At 44.0% G+C, this 19,884-nt stretch overlaps 1 protein-coding gene across 1 annotated transcript in view; it reads left to right on the top strand.

Moving 5' to 3' along the window:
• Window positions 1-19,884, top strand: part of EPB41L4B (erythrocyte membrane protein band 4.1 like 4B) — a 126,298-nt gene that overhangs the window by 69,362 nt on the left and 37,052 nt on the right. The window contains 1 exon segment of the mRNA XM_040631688.1: window positions 857-921. Within this exon segment, the coding sequence (XP_040487622.1) occupies window positions 857-921 (65 nt within the window).

The following is a 19,884-nucleotide window of genomic DNA, read 5'->3' as shown; positions in this document are numbered from 1 at the left end:
ACCAAAACAGCAGGGGAAGGAGAAGAAGGGGAAGAAATAATTAAAAGAATAATGGTGGCAAGACTGTAGTGACTGTAGTGGAGGGTCTAATGTGCCCCACAGAAAGTTTAGCCCTGAGAAGCCCCCGTGACTTCTGGCCATGTCTGGGGCCGCCGCCTGCTGCAGGCCAGAGGTGGACAGACAGCCCTGCTACCCAGCCAGGCCCGCCTTGTCTTCACCTCTGGTCCTTTTGTGAGTCACCAGTCTGGATCTATTTTCCTATCTTTAAATGGACTGATTCCTTCCTTCCTCCCTCCCTTCCTTCCTTCCTTCCTTCCTTCTTGGGGTTTTGTTTGGTTTTGATGGCGACCGGCTGGGGGCTGAGGTTTGGTACTGGGTTTTGGATCATAGTTTAGAAAGTTATTCTTGCTCTTTAAACAAGGGAGAAAGAGACCGCCCACAGTCCTGTTGCCTTGGTATCCCTGTCCAGTTCTCTTGTGTTTGCAGATGTCACTGTTACGCACAGTTGTTGTCATTGCCAGCGATGAAAAATCGTTTCTGAACAAAGAAATTACTTACCATTCTCCCCGTATCTTGGGTGTCTTCCGTCTGTTCTTTTGGGGGAGATGGATATTGCCTGTTCTGGGCGCTCTAGGGGACCCTTTCCGGGCAGATGCCTTGCCTTCCCCAGCCCCCCAGCCTTTGTCGTGGGGAAACGTGATCGTCCTGGGAAGCCACCTCCCAGGCAGGGTTTAGTTAGAGCCTTCCATTCACAGCCCTGGGCCCCTGAGCTGGATGCCAGTGAAAAGAGAAAGTAAATGAAGACCATTGAAATCAAAAGGTCATCGAATAATCGAGTTTGGTATTTCATTTCTAGCCTCAGTACCATCCCAGTATCCACCCCAGCCAGCCTCGGTGGCACCCTCACTCTCCAAATGTAAGGTAAGTGCTTGAGCTCACAGAGCTATACTTTCTTGAAAGTTCTCCCTTTGTCTGGAAAAACTCGGATTCTACCTGCTTTTGAATCGAAAATCTGCGTCAGAAACCGCTGTTAAGAGTTGCGTGTCACGGCAGAGATGAATCATTGGCCAAGCAAAGGAAGCCAGTGATGAGTCTGGATTTACCAAAGTTGTGCTTTTTGAAATAAAAATGAATTGGGTTTTGTTTTTTGGGTTTTGTTTTGTTTTGTTTTGTTTTTAGGCATTCTAACCTCAGATATTTTTGGTTTGGTTTTGTGTTAGAAATGTTACTTAAAATTTCTAAGTAACATTTTCCTGTCCCAAGAATTCAGTTACTAAAAATGTGCCTCAAGCTTGGGGATTTTTGTTGTGGGTTTTTTGAAAGGACTTTTTTCAGGGGTGGGGTAGGGGGTTGTTGGGGGGTTTTTTGTTTTTCGTTTTGTTTTGTTTTTTGTGACAGTAGATCTTTTTTCTAAACTCAGGGGTCAGTAAACTTTCTCTGTTACGAGCCAGATAACCAGTACTTTCAGCGTTGTGGTCTCTGTCACAACTCCTCAACTCTGCCGTTGTGGCTCAAAAGCAGCCAGAGACAACCCAAAGTGAATGGGCGGGGCTGCGTTCCGATAAAACTTATTTATGAAAAAGGACGGTGAGTGGGATCCAGCCTGCGGGCCGTGTTTCCTCACCTCTGCCCTAACCCACCACAGTCCTTTCCAAGTGAACTGGCACCTGCCTTGCTGGGTTTTTCATTAGGCTTGAGAGTGTTTTGATGCCAGCTTTGTAAAGGCAAACGTTCCTTTTCAGATTTGAATTTTAGATCAGGCTTAATTGGTGTTTATGTGTGAAGCGCTTTCTGTTGGTGAATTCACTTTGCATAAAGTTATTTCTCGGTGAGGTTGCTAGCCTTGCTGCTTGGGAAAGGACGGAGAGAATGGAGTGATGAAAATAAGTCCATGTGGAGCAAGGCAAAGGAGAGCAATTAGTTCTTGATGGTTCTTGCCACTTTTGTTGGGGGACTTTGGAGGAGGCCCACATTGCAGTTTTACCAACAGCACTTGATACTCGGGGAACTTTAAAAGCTAGTCAGCCCAGCGGAGTAATAATGAAATGTTTCTGTATTGCAAAGGCAGTTTCTCTTCCAGACATAAGAAAACGGGAGAGATTTCTAGAAACGCTATTTTTAGTAACCTATTTTTACAGAATTTTAGACTTCTTTGTGCCTATTTTACCACATCGGGTTCCTCCTGAGGCACGACCTTACCCAGCAGTTCGCAGAGGGGAGTCTGTGGGAGGCCACAACAGGGTCCTCTCCGGGCGGCACTGGCCTCCCCTGCAAGCTTGCTGATGCCTATTCTTTGCCGCAACCCAACCCTGCTGGATCGGTGTCTGGGGAGAGGGCCCAGCATTCTGTGTTTATCAGGCTCTCCAGAGTTAGAGGAGCACTGCCTGAGGTACCTACCCCAGGAAAAGAGACTTCCTTGGCCCAGCACTCCCGGCAAACGCTGCCTAAGCCGTTCACAGCGCCCATTAGCAATGCGCTCACAGCCCTGAGAGGTGCCTGGTCAAGGACCCCTTTCCACCTGACTTTCCCCAGACTGACTTGCTCATCAGCGTGCCCTTTGAGAAATGATGGTATGGCCGTGGAGCGGGCTTCTCTCGACTTGGACGTTGATAGATAACCTGCATTCTGAATTTTGAAAATACTGTAGAAAATCCATTCGTTTCCATCCCCATTCACATGGCTCTTGGTTTCTCCTGCCCACCTCCCTCACGCTTGTGTTGTTTCACTCACATTTCTGAATTTTCTTCCATCCCTCCCGCTAACCATTCACTCTGCCAACAAAACAGGCCATGCTTTCAGGATGACAGGCCGCTGCACTGGGGAACATCGGCCAGTGAAGGTGGCAGCCATTCCGATTATGTCCACGACCAGAACCAGAAGAACTTAGGAGGAATGCAAAGTATGGTGTATCGAGATAAACTCATGACTGCACTTTGAGAGACTGAAGCACCTCACCTCCATTCATCATCATAGTGTCCTTACATCCCATGAAAAGTGTCTCGGCATCACATAGATGTGTTTGCACAGGTGTCTTTGCGGAATAGTTCTAAGAGGTGTTCCCGGCGTCCGTGTAAATATTTGCAAACAAGCACAATCACTAGTCATAGTTTACTGTTGACTGCATTCTCAATGAAATGAAGGTAGTTAAAGGCTCAGGAATCATTTTAATATTCTGATTTTAAAATTGGAGTAAAAGTCCGAGTTCATCGTATTGCTATATACTTGATATTTCTTTGTTATTTAATGAACGGGACCAAATAACACCAGAAGAACATGGGAAGATAGCTCTGCGGAGAGCCCCGCACGGTCCTGGGGTGAGGAGGAGGCCGCCAGGGCCCAGCCCCGGCCACTTTCAGAGAACGGACAAGCCCCTTCTCCTCTGTTGTCCTCCTTTGCCCGTCTGAAAAGAGCGGGTTGGACTAAATGACCGCCAAGCTCCTTCCAGCTCTACAGTTCTGTGATCTATGAAAAGCTAATATTTTAGTCTGAGGATCTAACATTCCAACGAAATTTTTCAGAGGAAAACTGCAAAATTCCCTTCTCTAACAGAGGGTTACCCCTTTCGGAAGCTGAATAAAGTAAATAACCGGTTAGGTGGGACGTGCATACGGGGAGGCTTGGAATTTCCTATCTTGAAGCAGTCTAGCCACTTTGAATCTTAGCAGTTTTACTGATCACAAATTGCATAGCATCCATTTTGATAGAACTTGCTGCTCAAGAGCGAGAATAATTTTTTAAATTATTGATTGGTGCTGCTAACTTGCATGATTTCAGAAGACATAATTATGAATACACACTGTCAGAATTTATAGAACTTGAGGCTTGGTTTTTACCCTGGACTTCACTCTTCTAAAAAGCGACATGCAACCCAAGATCCACTTATGGCTCAAATTAAAGTGTCTAGGATTTTAACGACGCTGTGCGAAAGCATCCTGTGGAGTAGGATGGGGTGGGGGTCGTGCAGTCATTTCGTAGTCCCAGCTAATCAGTGTGTTGTCTTCCAGGGTAGAGCTCGAACCCAAGTATTTATTTCCCCCCATTTCAAGCCACAGGTCAAACATTTTTTTTCTCTTGATAGACCTGAGATATTTTTCACTAGTATTTTTGTGAAAACAATTCTTAAACGCCATTTTCATACGTGTAATTGTAATTTGGCCCATTTTAAGCCTTTTTAAAAAAATGTATTGACATTTCTTGAGATATTTTACTGCTAGTTGGTTACCACAAAAATCTGTCCAGAAGGAGGGACTCAGCTGCATGCCCTGCACAGTGGAGCCAGTCCCCTATAAACTCGTCCTGAGATATCTGTCTACAGGTGTATTCCGTTTTAGCAGATGTTCGATCCTCAGTGTTTGTGCTGCATACAAATAAACGTGTTCCGAATCTTTTAATCTTACTGAGACATTTTTACAAATGTGTTTCCAAGGAATAAAGATTATTCTTGCTTTTTTTGGACTCCATCTTCATTTACGTTGTGCAGAAGGGTCATGTGCGGATGGTGTAGGCCACGGGGCAGTGAGCGTTCAGAAGTCTGAAGGTGAGCGTTCCGTTAGGTGACGTGGAGCAAGTTCATCTTTGAATGAGGCTACTCTTGGGAAGAGTAGCTCTGGTAGGCACAGTGGCTGAAGCATTTCTTCATCTGGTGCATCTGTGGTGAAGGTTCTAGTCCCTGGTCATAGGCACCGAGCAGAGTGAAGTGGTGGCAGAGTGGGTTTCCCCCCTTACAGTCCTATGCTGAGGGTGTGGCTGTTTGTCCTGGCCGCTGCTGCTGTTCCTGGTGGAAAGACGTCCAAACCTGTGTCTGTGGCCTCCTGGAGACTGTATACACTAATACCCTCTAATAAATACCTTTCTGCTTAAAATAACTTGAGTGGATTCAGTTGTCTGCAACCAAGAAGTCTAACCAGGATTCATCCTTATGACCTTCTCGTTGTTAAATGACGTGTATGCTTTTCATCCGTCAGCTTAGTGGGCCTTTCTCTACTGCGTTTGACGGTGGTGGTCACTCACTCACGGCTTCTTGGAACTCTGTGCCCTTGGTTTCTGCGATATCTGGCTCTCCAGCTCTTTGACTTTTTCCTCAGTCTTTGGAACAGCCTCTCCGTCTGTCTTCCTATTAAATGTTGGTGTTTTCCAGGGGTCCTTCCTCTGCCCACTGCCTTTCTCACCATCACAGCCGATTCTGGGTCTTCTCCTGCTGGCGCCATTTTATGGCTGTTGACCCTGAAGTCATTTTTGCTAATCCAGATCACGCCATTGAGTTTTTAGACTGACACTTCAACCCGTGTATCCCATGTACACCTCAAAGTCATGTCAAAAAATCAGATTCATCATCTTTTACTGGAGAAAAAAGAAGAGACTTCCGCCTGATTCTCTCTCCTCTCCCCACAAGAAAAATGTATACACACACCAGCCGTCGCTCTTCCCCCTGTTGCCACCCGTATCCAGACAGTCCCCAGGGCTTTGTCAACCCTGATCTTGCAGCAGCATCGTCTCTGCCTCAGAGGTGCTCTTCCTGGTCTCCTTGACTCCAGGTTCCTGCCGAGCTCATGGTCCTCAGAGTCGTTCTGATGATTGACATCTGCCGGGGTTCTCCAGCACCCATAGGGTGAGGTCCAAGGCTGCCTCTGTGGAATTCCTTTGCTGTCTGCTTCCATTCTATTGCTCTAGCCTATTTCGCCCCATTTCTTACCCTCCCATTTAAATTTCTACACCACGAAGCGGCTTGTCGTTCCTGGCATGCACCATATCCTGCTGTTGCTCCCATCTGTACTTTGCAAATACTGTTCCTTCTGCCGAGAACGCTCTCACTCCCAACCCCTTTGCCCAACTCCTGCTCGCCCCTTATGCCTCCGCTCAGACGCAGTCTTCTCCCCAGGACTCCTACCACCCCCATCTCTGCAAACCGGGTTAGTCTCTGTGTTCTACTCTATGCCTGCCCCTCAACCCTGCTATATCAACATTGCCTTCACTACTTTACATTACAACTGCCTCTTGTTCATCTCATCCTGGAGGCTGCCTGCTTGTTAAGTATGAGCTTTGTCCCATATCTGCCTTTGTTCCCCATGCCTGATAGCAGGTGCTCAAGGAATGTCTGTTCAGCAAATGAATGATTCCACATTCATTCTAACAAATGTCTAACCAGGGGCGCCTGGGTGGCTTAGTCAGTTGAGCGTCTGCCTTCAGCTTGGGTCATGATGTCAGTGTCCTGGGATGGAACCCCACGGCAGGCTCCCTGCTCAGCAGGGTGCCTGCTTCTCCCTCTCCCTCTGCAGCGCCCCCTGCTTGTGCTCTCTCTCTCTGTCAAATGAATAAATAAAAGCTTTTTAAAAAAAAATGTCTAGCCAGATAACAGGCAGTCTGTCATCTCTGTGCTGGTCCGAAGGTACCCGAAGAGCTGTACCTAGTCTGGGGTGTCGTGTTTTGAGTAGGACATTGACCACCAGCTATATTCTGGCTTCAGCTTCATCATCTGAATACGACCCACTGTGTCTGCGGTGTTCTCGTTCGAAGCGTCGGTGTCATGATGAGCATTCGTACGACAGGGCAGGTGATACTGGAGATCTACTGGAAACCCCGGTAGGTCGACCTGGATCCGCAGTAACGTGGAGGGACCGTCAGCCAGATGTGTGCTCCCAGCACTTGCGCGCATCACTTCCTTTGATCTTCCCGGCCAGTGTGTGTGGTGGGGGGCGTTCTCTTTTCTCACGTGGGGAAGCTCAGGCTTCGGGTTTAACGGAGCAGCTTGCGCATCCTCACACATGCAGTTCCGACTCCCAGCCTGTGTTCTCGGCCCCTGGGCTCTGATGCTTCTCACCGACGACCATGTCACCCTTTGGGACCCTGTCGATCTATATATATCCACGAGACCATTATTAGATTATGTTGAAGAATTCACGTCCCCGAGATCCGGTTACCAGCTAGAAAGCCACTCAGCACCACCAGCGTCCATATCCCTGCACACCAGTGGTCTAGTGACCTTGTCCATCACCAGTGAACTAGTCACCCTGTCAGCCTTCCCGGGGTCTAGTAACCCCTAACACCTTCCCACCCGTCCTCCGGCAATCCAGAACCTGCATTCCTCCAACAACCCCCTTTACAAAGGAGCAGAGATTGAGCATTATTCTCTTCTTAGCTGCTCCTTATTTGAGGCGATCCACTGCTTCCTTCCCCACAGCTCCCGAGCTAGTCATTTCTTCTGGAGTATTACCTGCCTTGCACAATCAAGCTCGGACTCCATAATTAGTGGAATTGGCTCTTTGTATTTTGAAACTTGGGTACTTACCGGTCTTGCAGCATCTCTTATTTTTCTGTGACTCCCTCAGAATATCGAACCGTGACCTGAGAGTGTGGTCAGGTTGATGTAATCCATATGGACTGAAAGACTTGAAATTGTGCCAGGCGATTATCTTGGCCTTCAAAAACCTCTTGCCTTTTTCATTCCTTGGTCTACCATTTCCACTGAAAATGGTTCTCCTTAACAGCAAAGATGAAGGAATAAGGACAGTGTGGGAGTGCTGCTTTCTTTTTTTTCTTGCCCGTTAATACGGCACCATCCTTCCAGGTCAGTGACTCCAGCCTCCTGGGTCCGGGTCTGAACACAACTAATAATAGCTCCCTTTTGTTGCCCTTGACTTTCCAGCTTTTAACTAGTCCTTTAAGATCCGAGCTCATCAAAGAACTCCCTGAGCCGCCATATTGATCCTTTGGATCGATATTTCCCAAACTGGGCTCTAAGTCAATTCCCTGACTGTACTGAATCTTCCAAAAGGACCAGGTAAATACCGTAAATAGGCTTAGGGATGATTCGCCTCTGCCATTTCCCTCCGGGAGGCAACCCACAAATGCCCAGGCAAGGCATGGGGCGGAGAGAGGGAAACCGCGGACTGCTATTAAGGAAAGAGTCCCTTTGCACATGAAAAGTAGCACATTTTTAAGAGGCCCCAGGGGTATCTAAAGGGTGAAACGAATGTGAAGTTGACATTCAGCTGCGCCTCAGCAAAAGAAGTCTTAAATAATTCTGCAAATTGGCCAACTTCCCCAAAATTAGCCAAAGAATGGCTTGGACAGCTTATTAAAAATGGAAATTGCTAGGCTGTATTGAAGTGGTTGGTGGTGAGACGTAAGGAACCTTCATTCGAAGTCTCCAGGTGAGTCCGCGACAGACAAGTATACGACCTCCCCGTGGAAAAGCACAGCTTCCTAGCTGGCTTGCCCGTGTTTTATTGTTCAATTTTAATTCATTTAGAGGCGAACTCTTTTTTTTTTTTTAAAGTAGGCATGATATCAAAAAGTAAGCAGAGACTCATAAGAAGTATCTAGACAGGTCTACTCAGCATAGTGTTGCACTTGCTTAGGTTCCTAGTGAAGCAGAAGACCGCGAAAATGCTAGGGTTTCTTTATATGGCTTTAATTTCATCACGAGCTCCCCTCCCCCAAGTCAGACCGAATCTGCCGTTGTTCTGCTCTGAAGCAAGGGGCTGGAGAACTGTATCCACTGGAGAAGAAGATGGACTAGACACACCAGCATAAGGACCCACGGCAAGATTAGAACCCATCGTGGGGAAGTAGCAGAAGCCTGCAGAAGTAAAATGGCAGGCTGTTGCCCGCTGATGAGAGGCAGACTGCAGGTCCGGTGTGGAATGGTGACTTTGCTGGGGGCAAGAGCCCTGCAGTTCTCCCACAAGGTGAAATGGGAATCCTCTGGAGTCTTGCACGCGTTGAATCCCAACTTTGCCACTCACCAGTCATGTGACCTTTGCTTCTTCTCTGTGCCTCCTTTTCCTCATCCCCACATGGAATTAAAGGACAATGTGTATGGAAGGTGCTTTGCACCATGTTTGATGCTGGCCAGTAGTAGTTTTTGGTGGGTTTTGAGATGTGAGGCCTTAGCAGTCCATGCGGTTGGAGACGGGTCAAAGAAATTCAAAGTTGCACTCAAGGAATGGTCTGTGTTAAAGGTTGCTGGCTTGAGATGTGTGGTCTAAGTTTAGCAATGGAAAGGGGTGCTTGGCTCCAAGGGAAAGATCAAATGGGAGAGGGTTACCGCAAAACATAAAGACACATCTCTGAAACTCTAACAAGCTAAGAGCAGAAACGCCGTGGGGATCTTTTGAGATGGGATAAAAAGAAATGAAGATGATATTTTTGTCTGAGAATACTAGAAACTAACCGTCCAGGCGGAATGTAGACAATGCTTTCCCATCTGCAGACGGCAAAACAGGTGGAAGAAGCAATTGCTGAGACCGCTGAGAATTCATTCTGCTGGTACAATGGGGACCCAGAAGTTGGGAGAATTGAAACAGCATCCGCTCCGTTCCCAACTTGTCTAACTTAGGGTTTCATCTTCCACAAAACAGTGGAGACTTTTAACAGTCAGGAGACTAAATAGAAAGTCAGTAATAAAGGGAACTGCTGTGCTTTTTCACTTATTTTAGTAGGTAATACAGTGGTAAAAATTCAGGTAAAAATATCTAAAAGTGACTTTTCCTTTCCACCTTCTTATTCCCTAGTTCCATAGTTCTCCCCAGATGCAAACGTTGTTGGTGTTTCATCGTGTCAATCTAGAGCTATTCCACGTAAAAGCAAACACGTGTCTGTATTTAACCAATCAGGATTGATGGTCATTTAGGCTGCCCCAAATCTCTAAAATTACAATTTTTCTGCTATCCTTGTACGTTCCATTTATGCACTTGAATAAATCCATCTGTAGGTAAACTCCCTGGGAATAGGGGCACTGGCTAAAAAGGTATGTGCATGTTTAATTTGGACTTTGCCTAAAGAAATTTCACTCTAGATACTCTGATTACACTTTCTCCCCTGGGCCCCCCACCCCACCGGCGATTTGACAGGGCCTCCGATCCCACAGGGGGCAAGCTCCTAGCCTTAACGAAGTCTTTTAAACCTTTGTTAGTCTGATGGGTAAAAATAAGAATTTCCATTTTAATTGTATTTCTCAAGAAGCAAGGTTGCATACCTTTTCATCTTTTTGAACGCCATTTGTTACTTGTTTTCTCTGAACCGTCTGGAACCTGTGCTCTTACGTGGTGCTTTTTAATAAAGACAAGGCTGATGAAGTAAAATTAATCATGACATTAATCATGACAAAATTAATCATGTCATCATAGGCTTTTTAGTAGCGGAGAAAGGGAAGGCTGAGAAGAGTTGATATTTACCAGACATTTTTTGAAAGCAGATTTCCAGAAGCTCAGGTAACAAGCAGCATGATACGATGCCCTGGAGATCAGAAGAAAGAATACGGACAGCATAAAAATAGCCAGGGTAAAGGATTTGATTTCTAACACCCATCTTTGCTTTCCTGTTTGGGAGTTTGGGGAGAACTTTCCACTCCAACTTCTTAAATACCCACTCAGACATGGTGAATTTCCCTGGTGCATTGACCAGGGAAGCAAGGATTTCCTTTTCGTCGCAATTAAAGTCCTAATTTATTAGGTCTGAAATCCCACTGTATCCCAAGACTTGCCAGCAGTTTTATTGGAGGAAAGGCTGCAGAATTTAAAACACCAAAACTGCTGCTGTCCGGGCAGTCCGCTAAACAGGGTTAGAATAATTAGAGGAACATCCCCGTAGGCTCGTGTTGTAAGAAAGCCACAGAACCTACCTAATCATCCCCTCCTGGATTGTGAATGGCTCACACGTTCACTTTCTGCAGCGGAAACCTCCAAAGCAAGAGGTGTTGCTATGCTAACGGCTGCACCGGCGCTGTTCCGCGGCTGAATAATGGATGCTGTATCTATTTTCAAGGCAATTAAACGGGCCCTTAAAATTAGGTCCAGTGTATAGCTTCAGAAGCTAACTAAGGATGTTTACGAGAGAAGCTTCTGGAAAACCTGCAAGAATTGTGCAACAGAGAAAGGATCACTTGAGGGAATTTTAAAACCCCAAAACCAAAATAGATGAATCCTCATCTGTATCACCGCAGGAACACATACCAGTGTTCAGCTCCAGCTCCTTCCCACACTAGTATCTTGTGCAATCAGAATGTCTAAACCCTGCCCTCACCAGAGCATGCATTTTCTTCGTCTGGCTTGAGCTTCATTCTGGAGTGAATAATAGTTTAATTTCATTCATTCTGGCGAGTTGGATGGTGTCTGCAGAGTGGAAAAATTACGCTCAGCTCATGCCCAAGTCTGCCATAGCTCTTTCACTGTGCAAAGACTGGCTCCTTAGACGTTATTCTGTACAGCTAATAGCTGCACGTTCGTGGCAATGATTTTGTCTTGCTGCTCCTTGAGGGCTCCCATATGATACTGTTTGGGGAGGCATTTAAAGCAGTGGCTAGGGGCGAGTCTGTTAATGCCATTATCCACCTGAAAAAAAAAAATCTTCATTTAAAGCAAAAAGTGGGCACTGGAATGCAGAAATGAGAGACCAAAAAAGTCCCTAAGAAACCAAGAAGGGAAAGCACTGTTAGATTCATTACAAGTGAATGCTGTAAAAGAAAACAACTATATTTGTGTCAGTATTTTTTTTAAGGCAGGAGAGATTGAATAAACTCTTAGTCATGAGCCTCTGCAAAAATGAACTCATGAAATATTTATTCTTTGGGCTCAGATCCTGAAATTGATCCGGAATTGCTAAAATCCTAGATTTCACCACATAGTTTCTAAAACCCTTCCTCACAGCTTCTCCATGCCTCAAGCAATCAGATATTATAAACTTAGTAAGAATCACATTAGGTTAAAATGAATTTTCTAGCAGGAAGTTTGTCAAAGCCTCCTAACCCACTTACAGCCATTTACTGAAACCATTTGATACCAGTTTCACCAAAGGAAAATTCCAGACTCAAAGACAGGGACACATATCCTACTCTATCTCACAGGACAGAGACGCAGCCACCAAGAAACCTGGAAAGGCTCTCGTGGCTCCTTAAGACGTGGCATATTTTACAATTTTACCAAGGCTGTTTAATGTTAGGAACCACTGAGGAGCTTCCGACCAAAGTAAAGCTTTTATGAATAAACACTTGATAAATTACCTACGGAGAATTACAATTTCATGCTCTACAACATTTATTCAACAAATATTTACTGTGTTTCTATGCTGTGCCAAGTACTATAATAGGCACTGGGAATTGATGTCGAAGAAGACGCTGCCTTTGGCTGTAGACGGTTAATAAACTAATCAGAACAACAGCTACCGATCTTATGGACTCAGACATTACCTGTGCTAACACTGGAATTAGTTCCAGGTTGATTGCTTGGAAGTTGGCTTGAAAGAAATACAAGTTGAGAAAATTTCCGTCTGCCAGTTAGTCTATATAAAGGAATCTAAACCATGCCAAAAAATATAATTTTGACCTTTTCAGACAAGAGGAAAATGAGGCCATTTCATCTTTTCTCTCTAGTCACTTTTTTAAAAAATAAAACCACTAAGTTACTGTAAGAAATCATCCCTAATTAGCAGACCTAACATTCATAATGTGTCACATTTCTAAGATGTTGATAACAATTTTCTTCTCAAACCCATTATGAAAAAGGTGTAGTTTTTCAAATATACTCTCTACTTACGGCCAAATAGTATGCTTGCTTGCACTGAATTTAATAAGAACTTGTAGCAATATGTTAGTCTAATGACCCACTCTGTTCAGTCTCTACGGAATTAACATTGAAGGAAGTGACAGGTATCCTGGAAACCATGATGAGTAAATGCACCTTCTTTCATCTCTCGGTCGGACATGGCACAGATCAAATTATTTCATTGAGCTGTAGTTCCTGGCATATAAATATGTAATAAATGTTTGTCCAAAAATGCAGTGTCTGGGGCCCAGATAAGTGAAATGAGTTACCTGAGGTCACATAGCTAAGCGGTAGCAAAACCAAAGATAAGTGCCCACCAGTGTTCTTCTAATGTCGTTGTAATGCTCCTTTCATCCACCAGGCAAGGCAGTCTCTCAGCACTTAAGAAAGCACTGGGCTCGAGTCACGTTGCCTGGGTTCAAATCTCAGCTCTGCCGTTTACTAGCGGTGTGACTTTAAGAAAGTTAAGTAGTCTCTCTGTTACCATTTCCTTACCTGTCAAATAAGGATAATAATAATTGTCCCTTCTTCAAATGGTTGTTAGAGGATTAAAAAAGTTAATTGATGGCACGGTGCTGGGCAACCAAAAATGTTAGCTTTTGAGTTTTTTCCTCCGTGAGTATTTAGAGAGCATGATTAATGCACCAGTGTTCAGCCAGGAAGTATGATTCTGGCTGACACCATCTGCTGTAAAAACATGGTAATTGAGGAGATTCTGCTAAGAGTCCCAATCGGAGAGCCGCAGTTCAAGCTAATGGACAGGGTGTGGACTAGTGGAAACTTTTTCTTGTCCTTGGCACACAGAGAAAATGACATGTTTGTCTAGCACACTGGGGTAAGCAGATAAGACAGTTTGAGCTGCAACCCCATCCAAAGTCCATTCGTTGGGAAGCTCTTCTGAGATATTTGTCGATATCTCCCTGATGCTTTAGCTCTGATTAGGAATGTGGAATTGTCCCCACTTAGGCTAAAAGTGACACAGGAGCCGAGCCAGTTTGCCCCAACCAGGCTCCTCTAGAGTGTTCAGAGAGCTTGGGTGCTGTGTAGGCTACATAAAGCTGGTCCTGCCTCTGAGACCCCTGCTGTGGAGTTAAGACAGGTGTCAGGAACAGATAAAAGAGTAAGCCTGGGTCCAGGCAGCACACAGTAAGTGCAGTGAGCAATTTAGACAGGAAGCCAGAGGACTTTGGATAGAGAGGATACTCACTCTGTTTTCCTAGGAGTGACTTTAAGCTGGCACAATACCTACGGGGGATTTCTTGGCCATCCAGACATTGGCATTTCATTAAAAGCAGAACATCTGTTGATTTCTTGGCCTTCCTTCCTGATTACATAGTTGTTTGGAAGGTAGAAGAAACACTGCCAGTATTACTACTATTAATTCTGGTCAGCAAAGAAGACTAGGTTGGAAATGTGTAAGTGGCAAGATCCTTGGCGGAAAAAATGACTCTTATGTCTTGAAATTGTTAATACAAAATGAGTGGAGCTCAGGGTTTAATCCTTCATGTCAAAGAGAAGATGGGTCTAAAAGGGAATATCTTTCAGATGGACTATGAATATATCGTAGATCATCTGAAAGAGAAAGGCTTTTAGGGACCCACAATTTAAAACAGTATTTTAAATAGAAGGATCATATAAAAAATGAAGGGGTATAGACCTTTTTTTAAAAAGGGCTTTTAAAGTTTCGTAGATGTATGGTTTAGTTGGAACAAAAAGATGAACAATTTAATGACAGCCATTCTTCTTTTTCTTAAGATTTTGTTTTTAAGTAATCTGTGATAGCCATTCCTGAGGATGTATATGAGATTAACAGGACAGAAGAAACACTAAACTTCCGTTTTGCTTTTCTCCTTTACAATAAGGAAACCAGGCAAAAAATACTAACTGCCGAGGGTGAAAAGAACAAAGAGAAGGAAACTGATGTCCAAGATGAGAGAATAGTCGGGAAATACTTCGCTCTTTTGCAATTAGTTTAAGCCTTCAGGCTTAGAAAAATGGCCATGGGGAATACTGAGAGAATTAGTATATGTCATTGCTGAGTTAGCATCACTCTGCTTTGAAAAACTATGGAGTCTCGGGGAAATGGCAGAATAGACAGGGAAATGTCATACAGTTTCTTGAAAAATGAATTTTAAAAACTGGACTGATAAGCTTGAGGGTGATACCAAGAAAGATTTTTTTAAGCACTTAGTTAAGGAAGTAGTGTTCACTTAGGAATAGCAAGGATTCACTCAGAGTAAGTGGTGCGAATGTTTCAAGATTCTTAGTAGGCTGAGAGTAAAAGGGCTGTCTCTAACCTGGTTAAGTTGAATGTGTCAGAAACCAAACTTTAATATTGAAACACTAGATAATTTACACACTTAAGAAATAAGAATGACTGTTAATATTCAACATCATCCTTGGGACCTTACCAATGCAATAAGCCAAGAAAACAAAATAAGCAATAAATGCCAGAAAAGAAGAAACAAAATTTACGTGATTATCTAAAATACAAATGAATTATAGTTAATAAGACAGTTTAGCAAAGTGGCCAGAAGCAGAAATATCCTAAAGTCAGTAATTTTGCATATCTAGTAGTATAAAATTAGAGGAAATGTAATAATAAATGAAATCTTATTTTCAATTGTGACAAAACTGAAATACACCGAGGAATTAAATTAATAATATGTTGCTTATCTTTGTGGAAAAGTCAAAAATTCTAACTGAAGGACATTTAAAAAGATCTGAATAAGTGATGAAAATTTTCCCATTCCTTATGAATAAATTCTCCCAGATCCATAATATTTAATGCTCCAAATCAGAATTCCAGTGGGATTTTTTTGGTAGTAACTTGAGTTGTAAAATAATCTGAAGGAGTAAGTGCATAACAATAGTCAAAAAGAAAACAGAAGAGCAATGATGTGGCAACGGGAACAGGATTTGTCCGGTCAGATATTTAAAATATATATATTAAAACAAAAGTAATTAAGACAATCTGGTGCTGGTTGAGTAATAGATAAATAGATCAACAAAAATAGGAAAAATCCAGAAACAGACATAAATACATGTCCAGTATTTTCACCGTACGCATCTCTGACACAAGCACTTTCGCTGCAAACATTTTCTCTGCGTAACAACTTGGCTGTAAGGCAATTTTGCCCTAAAATATAAAATCGTGATAAATAAAAGAGGGACATTCATTTAAAGACATAGTGAAACATGAAAAATTGAATAACAAAAAAAAACTGAATAACAAAATTTAAAAGACTTTACTGCCAAATATAAAATATTTGAATCATCAAAAATGTGTAGCATAGAATCATAGCAACCTGCACAAATAACTGATTTTATTTTGTAGGTTGTACTTAAGCGCTTGTCTTCCAAGTCTTCTGTTCATAGTATTATATATATGTTTGTTTGTTTGTTTTTGGCTTACGGATTGGTCTCCTCATTCGGCATTGCAGTTTTACTTTTGTCCCTAAGATTTCTTCCTTCATTGACAGAGCTTTCAGTTTCCAAGTGCTAGGGTACGTGTTTACGGCTGAGCTTTGTATTGTTTCCTAAAAGTCTTCTTTTTTTTTAAGATTTTATTTATTTATTTGACAGATAGAGACAGCCAGCGAGAGAGGGAACACAAGCAGGGGGAGTGGGAGAGGAAGAAGCAGGCTCATAGCGGAGGAGCCTGATGTGGGGCTCGATCCCATAACGTCCTGAGCCGAAGGCAGACGCTTAACCGCTGTGCCACCCAGGCGCCCCTCCTAAAAGTCTTCTACACCGTTGTTTTGTTCTTGGCATATTGTTGCATGACGGCTGCTGGATGCTCCAAAGTTCTATGGGAAAAGTGGAAGAAATGCTAAGCCTGTAATGCATTTGTAACTGAGCTTTGTTAATAACATTGCAACTGATGTGTTATTTTCTAGAATAGAAAATACACGTGCGGTCTGGCTTTATACTGTCTTTTTTCACACTTCCAGTAAGTTTTAACACCGTATTTTCTATCAAGTTGATATATGTAGTTACCATCCATGAATTTAAGACCACCACATCTACTCATAACGGCATAGACCATTTTGAGGGCTAGCTAGGATTTGTATGATAGAAAGATGCGAACTTTGCCAATAGAGAAATGAAACCCACCTGTCAGCCAGTTGTGTTCTATTTTACAGCAGAATTCTCTTACAGCCCATTAGATATGCAGTGAAAATGGGGTGGAAATTCTCACAGCGGAGATGTGTATGGCAAAGGTGTTTATGGGAAAACTACCTAGAATCCGTGGTGGATACGGTGTATCGGTCACGGGCAGTCAGGAAAACCGAAACTGCACGAGACATTTCTTACAGAGGGAATTTCATACAGGGAGTTGGTTACACAAGGGGTGAAGGGCTAGGAAGCTAAACTGGACCGTGAGGCAACCCAGAGATTAGCTACACTAGAACTAGAGCTGGCGGGACAGAGGGACAAAGGGAGGTGGCAGCGCTCCCAGCGCCCAGGAGCAGGGCCACAGGGAACTCAGAGCTACTGCTGAAAACATCACCTAAGGCAGAAAGAGATGGGAAGAAACACCTTGACTTATCTCCTTTTCCCACCTTCCAGCCTCTGCCAGTGCCTCCCACTGGCCAAGCCTACATAAAAGCCAGAGGGCAGGGAGCCTGAGAAATGTTTTTCCTTGGAAACACAGCAGGTTGGGGCAGAGCAGGGATCTGAGAGCTCTCGGAAAAGCGACTGGCACATGCAGAAGATGGCATTTCAAGTTAGCGGGACAAGGATGAATTACTCCTTTGGTGATGTTGGGACAACTGGCTCTTCATTTCAGAAAAAAAGTGAGAACTTCCCCTTACAAAATGCACATCAGCTCTTCTTCCCTGTTGGCTCTTCCCCAGGCTCTTCTTCCTCCCTTAACCCTTATCAAAGCACCTGTCACACTGCCTTGGACTTGTTATTCCTCAGTGAGCTCCTTGAGGGCAAGGACAACCTCTCACTTGTCTTTTCACTCTCATGCCTGCCACCACGCCAGGCACAGGAGTTGGCACTTAAATATATATCGAGTGTATTGATATCTAATTTTATTTTCAATCTGACCGGTATGAGTTGAACACCTGCTGTGTGCTGAGCACAGTGGAGGGTATGAAAACACGTGACATCACCGTCTCTGTTCCTGCAGAGCTCACTGGGTCATTGGGAAGGCAAGATGTGTACACAAGGATGTCTCAGGCAGCGAGGTTCTAAGGAGGTCTTAGGATTTTCCCGATGAGTGCATTTGCTGCCTGAAATAGAAGCCAAGACAGATGGGAAGATGCAGCAGATGGGCAGCAAGCAGAGAGGCAGGAGTCCTGGATTGTGTCCCAGGCTCAGCCAGTTACCCACGGTATGACCCGGTCACCTCATTCCCCCGGTGAGCCCCGCTTCCCCATCTGCAAAATGAAGAAGTTGGACTAGGGCAGTGGCGCTCAGCCCTGGCTGCCCGTTGGACCTACAGATCGATGATGATGTCGTTGGTCTGTGGTAGGGGCTAGACATGGATATTTTTCAAAACTTCCCTGGTGATTTTTTAAAATCAATTTTATAAAGATAGAAGTTAGTATCATACAATTCACCAATTTAAATTGTACAGTTCAATGGTTTTTAGCATTTTCACAAAGTTGTACAAGCATCACTACAATCTAATTTTAGAACCTTTCTGCCCCCGCCAAGAGACCCTGTATCATTAGCAGTCACTTGCTGTTTCCCCCATCCTCCCCTGCCCTAGGTAATCAGTAATGTGCTTTCTGTCTCTATGGTTGTGCCTATTCTGAACATTTCATGTAGATGGAATCATGCAACATGTGGCCTTTTGTGTCTGACTTCTTTCAGCATGATGTTTTTCAAGGTTCCTTTATGTCCTAGCATGGGTTAATATTTCATCCCAGTTCATGGCTGAATAATATTTCACTGTAAGGCTGAATAATATTTCACATTTTACTTATCCATTCATCAGTCGATGGACATTTGGGTTGTTTCTACCTTTTGGCCATTATAATTAACGCTGCTATGAATATTCTTGGACAGGTTTTTGCATGGACATGTTTTCATTTTTCTTGGGTATCTACCTAGGAGTGGAATTGCTGGGTCATATGGTAACTCTATGTTTAACTTTTTTGAGGAACTGCCAGGTGTTTTCCCAAAGCAGCTGTACCATTTTCCATTCCCACCAGCAGTGTGTGAGAGTTCCCCTAGTGATATTAATATTTGTCTGGGGTATAAAACCACCAAATGGAGGACCTCCTTTTCTGCAATTCTGTGATTTCTTATCCAGGATTGGATCCCCAGAGCTGCCCCCAGAAGCCCATGTCACCCAGAACTTAGCTGAGCTGTAGGGCGTATGGTACAGTTGGCTTCTGAGAGCACCGTCATCATTCCTGGCCTTATTTTTGAAAGAAAGCCCTGTGAGTTCTGTGTTCCAGCTCAAGACCCTCCCCAGTTCCTGCCCTGCCCTGGTCACAGTTCTGGCAGTGGATTCTGGAGGATTATTCTGAATAATTATACCATTATTATACTAATTATATTTAGCAAATAATGGTATAGCAATATCATTAATACTACTATATTAATTATTATAATATCATAATAATGAATATGTTATTGATATTATTATAACATCTTAAATAATTATCCCATCATTCAGTATGCAACACATTTTGATTGAGCATGCTGGGGTCCCAGGGTCACGGAGGGGAGAGGCTCTGGTGAGATTAGGCAGGGACGTCCCGACCCTCCCCAGTCTGCAGAGCTATATGCCCACCCCTAATATAGCCAAAAAAGTCCTGTATGACATAGCCCCCTTAATAGAGCACTAACTTTTCTAGAATTGGAAGTAGAATGGGAGTGGGGGCTTTCCCTGAAAAAAGGGAAGAGAAGAAATTAGATCTGATTTGATTTCTCACATTTACAACAGGGCACGTTACTCACCTTCATTAAGCCCTCATGTAACACAAGGCATCAGCAGCTTCCTTGCAGGGTAACTGCAAAAGTTAGACTCTGAAGTACCTAGCACAGTGCTGAGCACACAGGCAGCCCTCTTCTTCTGCAGCAGATTTCTTCTCAGCTGCTGGCCCATGGAAGCAGAGGCTGACGCCTACATAGCCCTCCTCCATCACCCTCTGAAAACCAGGACTTGTGACCTTCTTTCCAGAATGCCAGAAGCCTCATGAACCTCTGTCTCTGTTGACCATGAGCACAGAGCTGGTCTCATTTCCTGAACTTTAACCAGTGGTCCCAGGCCTCTGGGGCTGCGGAGTGCTGCCGGGCCCTCTGGGTGGGCTTGACTTTCTCCGCGGTCCCTGGAAAGAGGACAGATGCACAACTCTGGTGGGTGCCATTTACGTTGTAA

This window comes from Ursus maritimus, unplaced genomic scaffold (assembly GCF_017311325.1).
Source record: "Ursus maritimus isolate PB19 unplaced genomic scaffold, ASM1731132v1 scaffold_17, whole genome shotgun sequence".
NCBI classification, from domain to species: Eukaryota; Metazoa; Chordata; class Mammalia; order Carnivora; family Ursidae; genus Ursus; species Ursus maritimus.
Note: the sequence above shows the minus strand (reverse complement) of the source record. Positions and strands in the feature narration are given on the sequence as shown.